General features: G+C 43.9%; 1 protein-coding gene across 3 annotated transcripts in view; it reads left to right on the top strand.

Annotated features, from left to right (window-relative positions):
• Positions 1–4046, top strand: part of Dennd5b (DENN domain containing 5B) — a 130380-nt gene that overhangs the window by 118622 nt on the left and 7712 nt on the right. For all 3 annotated transcript variants that reach the window (XM_021189932.2, XM_029534837.1, XM_029534838.1), the window contains one exon: positions 3475–3557. In XM_021189932.2, the coding sequence (XP_021045591.1) occupies positions 3475–3557 (83 nt within the window). The remainder of the gene's footprint in view (positions 1–3474; positions 3558–4046) is intronic.

The raw sequence follows: 4046 nt of genomic DNA, 5'->3' as shown, positions 1-4046 counted from the left end.
CACTTTGTAGACCAGGCTGGCCTCGAACTCAGAAATCCGACTGCCTCTGCCTCCCGAGTGCTGGGAATCAGAGGATTTCTTAAAGTTTACTACCCAGCCTAGCCAATAGGTGAGCTCTGAGATCAGTAAGAGACCCTGTCTCAAAAAAAAACACAAGCTGGGCATGGTGGCACACGCCTTTAATCCCAGCACTCGGGAGGCAGAGGCAGGTGGATTTCTGAGTTTGGGGCCAGCCTGGTCTACAAAGTGAGTTCCAGGACAGCCAGGGCTACAAAGAGAAACCCTCTCTCGAAAAAAACAAAAAAAACATCTGCATGATATACATGAGAGCACACACACACATTCTCTCATTCCACCTTTTATTTTTGAGACTGTGTCTCACTATGGCTGGCTGGCCTGGCATTTACTATGTAGACCAGGCTGACCTTGAATTTACAGATATTCATCTGCTTTTGACTCTGAAATACTAGGATTAAAGGTGTGTGCTACCTTGCCTGGCCTATCATATCACTATGATAATCTCTGTGAAAGGAAAGCTATATGTGCTAAGCTTGTGTCCACTAAACAATTTCCTTTGCCTTTTAAATATTTGATTTGGTTTGATTTGATTTGATTTGTATGTATGTGGGGTTATCCTTGAAGGCCAGAAGAGGGTATTGAATCCCCTAGCACTGGAGTCACAGGTAGTTACAAGGTGTACATACACATGCCATTTTGTTTTGGTCGTGTTTTGCTTTGCTTTGATTTGCTTTATGCCAGGGTCTCATTCTGTACCCCAGTGGCCTGTTACTCACTATACATTGGCTCAAGAACCAGGCTGTCCTTGAACTCACAAAGATCTGTCTACATTTGCCTCTGCCTTCCAAGTTGTGCACTACCACACCCAACCCACACACCCCCATTTTCCTCGTATTACCTATTTCTACTTTTTTTTTTTTTTTTTTTTTTTTTTGGTTTTTTGAAACAGGGTTTCTCTGTATAGCCCTGGCTGACCTGGAATTCACTCTGTAGACCAGGCTGGCCTCGAACTTAGAAATCCGCCTGCCTCTGCCTCCCAAGTGCTGGGATTAAAGGCATATGCCACCACTGCCCGGCTCTATTTCTACTTCTGATTCTAGGTAAAATTTGCTTACCTTTTTATTTTAAAACTATACTTGGGGGCTGGTGAGATGGCTCAGCCAGTAAGAGCACCTGAGTTCAAATCCCAGCAACCACATGGTGGCTCACAACCATGCGAAACAAGATTTGACTTGTTACATATAATAAATAAATAAATCTTTTTAAAAAAAACTATACTTGGGGCTGGGGGCAAGGGGTGACTTAGTTACTGATTGCTCTATTTTTTTTTTTTAAAGATTTATTTACTTATTATATGTAAGTACACTGTAGCTGTCTTCAGATACTCCAGAAGAGGGCATCAGATTATGGATGGTTGTGAGCCACCATGTGCTTGCTGGGATTTGAACTCTGGACCTTCGGAAGAGCAGTCGGGTGCTCTTACCCACTGAGCCATCTCACCAGGCCACTGCTTGTTCTATTACCATGACAAAACACCATGACCTAAGCAATTTATAGAGAAAGCATTTAAGCCAGGCAGTGGTGGTTTATACATTCAATCCCAGCATTCAGGAGACAGAGGCAAGAGAATCTCTGAGCTTGAGGACAGCCTGGTCTACAGAGCAAGTTCCAGGACCACCAGGGCTACACAGAGAAACCCTATGGGAAAAACAAAAGAAAAAGCATTTAATTGGGGCCTTGCTAACAGTTTGAGAGGGTTAGTTCATGATCATCATAGTGACAGACTGGTAGGCATGGCACTGGGGTAGCAACTGAGAGTTCATATCTGATCCACAAAGTGGAGACAGAAAGAAAGAAACTGGGCCTCGCGTGGGCTTTTGAAACCCCTGGGGCTGGAGAGATGGCTCAGTGGTTAAGAACATTAGCTATTCTACTAGAGGTCCTGAGTTCAATTCCTAGCACTTACATGGTGACTCACAACCATCTATAACTGTAGTCCCATGGAATCTGATGCCCTCTTCTGATTACAGATGGACATGCAGATAAAACACACACATATACATACATACATACATACATACATACATACATACATACATACATACATCTTTGAAACCTCAAAGCCCATCATCAGTGGCATACCTTCCTTCTCCCACACTGCACCTCCTAGTCCTTTATAGACAGTCTACCCCGATAGGAACGAGACATTTCAGTATATGAGTCTATGGAGGCCATCCTAATCCAAACCATCACATGGAGGTAGTACCTCTGTTGGTAGTTTGGCAAAAAGGAAGTTCTCAGTTCAGCTGTCAGTACCACATAAACCAGGCATGGTGGTTCCTGTTCATAATTCTCCTGTTTAAGGTGTCAAAATAGGATCAGAAGTACAAAGCCATCCTCAAATTTATAGTGAGTTTGATGCCAACTGACACTACATAAGACCCTAAAAAATAAATTACTAGTCTTAATATGTGGTAGACATTAAAACACCATGGCCAAGAGCAATTATTTTAAAAAGCATTTAATTTGTAATTGATAGTTTTAGAGTGGGTGAGGTCATGACCATCTGGCAGGAAGCATGGCAGCAGGCAGGCAGGCAAGCAGGCATGACACTGAAGCCATAGATGAAAGTTTACACCTTGAGCCACAGTTTTGAGGTAGAGGTGGGGGCTGTAACTAGGAATGGTGTAGGCTTTTGATACCTCAAGCCCTTCCCAGTGATATACATGCTTTAACAAGGCTACACCTCCAGATCCTTCCCAAACAGTTCTACCAACTGGAACCAAGCATTCAAGTCTGAGCCTGTGAGGGGGTTGTTCTCATCAAATCACCACCATGGTTCAGATCCCATTCAGGCAGCCCACCAAGCTATGTAGAAAGAGGCAGTGATGAACAAGTGGTCACTGCAGGAGTGGAGCAAGGAGAGTGACCAGCCAGGAAGGGAAGGAAACTTGACTTCTGGCCAGGGCACCGTATGGTTTCTGTCTGGCTTCTTTCCTTGCAGGGAGCCTCCAAGTAATGATAAAAAGAGTCTCCCCATTTCACCCCTCAAATCAGAGTACTGGCACTTCATGATAGGAACCTGCCACATCACTGCTCCAGATTACTTGTTCTGTTGTCCCGGTGAGGAGTCTTTTGTTTGTTTGTTTTTGTTTTGTTTTGTTTTTCTATTTCAGTTGAGAAAAGCCAGAGGAAATTAGACACTTGGCTTAGGTTGTAGTTTGCAGGTAGTGCAGTGTGGTTTGCTGGGAGCTGAATCTCAAGATCTCCTGAATTCTTTTCCAGTGCAACACAAGCCTTGGGCTTGGCCGGTTTGTCCAGTGGCAAACTCCATGAAATCTCTGGAAAAGGTAGCTTGCTTGGATGAAGTGCTTCCTGCAGACTTACAGTTGAACATCCCATAGTATTTTGGTTTATGTTTCATCAGGATGTAGACACTGTTAATTATTTTTGCAGAACCCAATGCTGGACAGATCCAAGAAGGAATTGGAGAAGCTGTGAACAATATTGTGAAGCATTTTCACAAACCTGAAAAAGAGGTATTGTGGGCAATAAAACTGTATGGTGGGACTTTTTATTTCCCCTTATCAGGGTATTTCATATATATATATGTATGTATGTATGTATGTATATAATATGTAAGTATACTGTAGCTGTCTTCAGACACTCCAGAAGAGGACATCAGATTTCCTTATGGATTGTTGTGAGCCACCAAGTGGCTGCTGGGATTTGAACTCAGGACCTTTGGAAGAACAGTCGGAACTCTTAACTGCTGAGCCATCTCACCAGCCCTATCAGGGTATTTCTATGTAACCTGGAACTTACTGTGTTGACCAGCCTAGCCTCAAACTCAAGAGATCTACTTGCCTCTGCCTCTGCCTCTGAGTGCTGGAATTAAGAGTGTGCACCACCAGCCAGGCGTGGTGGCACATGCCTTTAATCCCAGCACTTGGGAGGCAGAGGCAGGCGGATTTCTGAATTCAAGGCCAGCCTGGTCTATAGAGTGAGTTCCGGGACAGCCGGGGCTA

The sequence above is a fragment of the Mus pahari genome, chromosome 2, assembly GCF_900095145.1.
Source record: "Mus pahari chromosome 2, PAHARI_EIJ_v1.1, whole genome shotgun sequence".
Taxonomy (NCBI): Eukaryota; Metazoa; Chordata; class Mammalia; order Rodentia; family Muridae; genus Mus; species Mus pahari.
The sequence above is the reverse complement of the archived record's forward strand: the minus strand, read 5'-3'. Positions and strand labels throughout refer to the sequence as shown.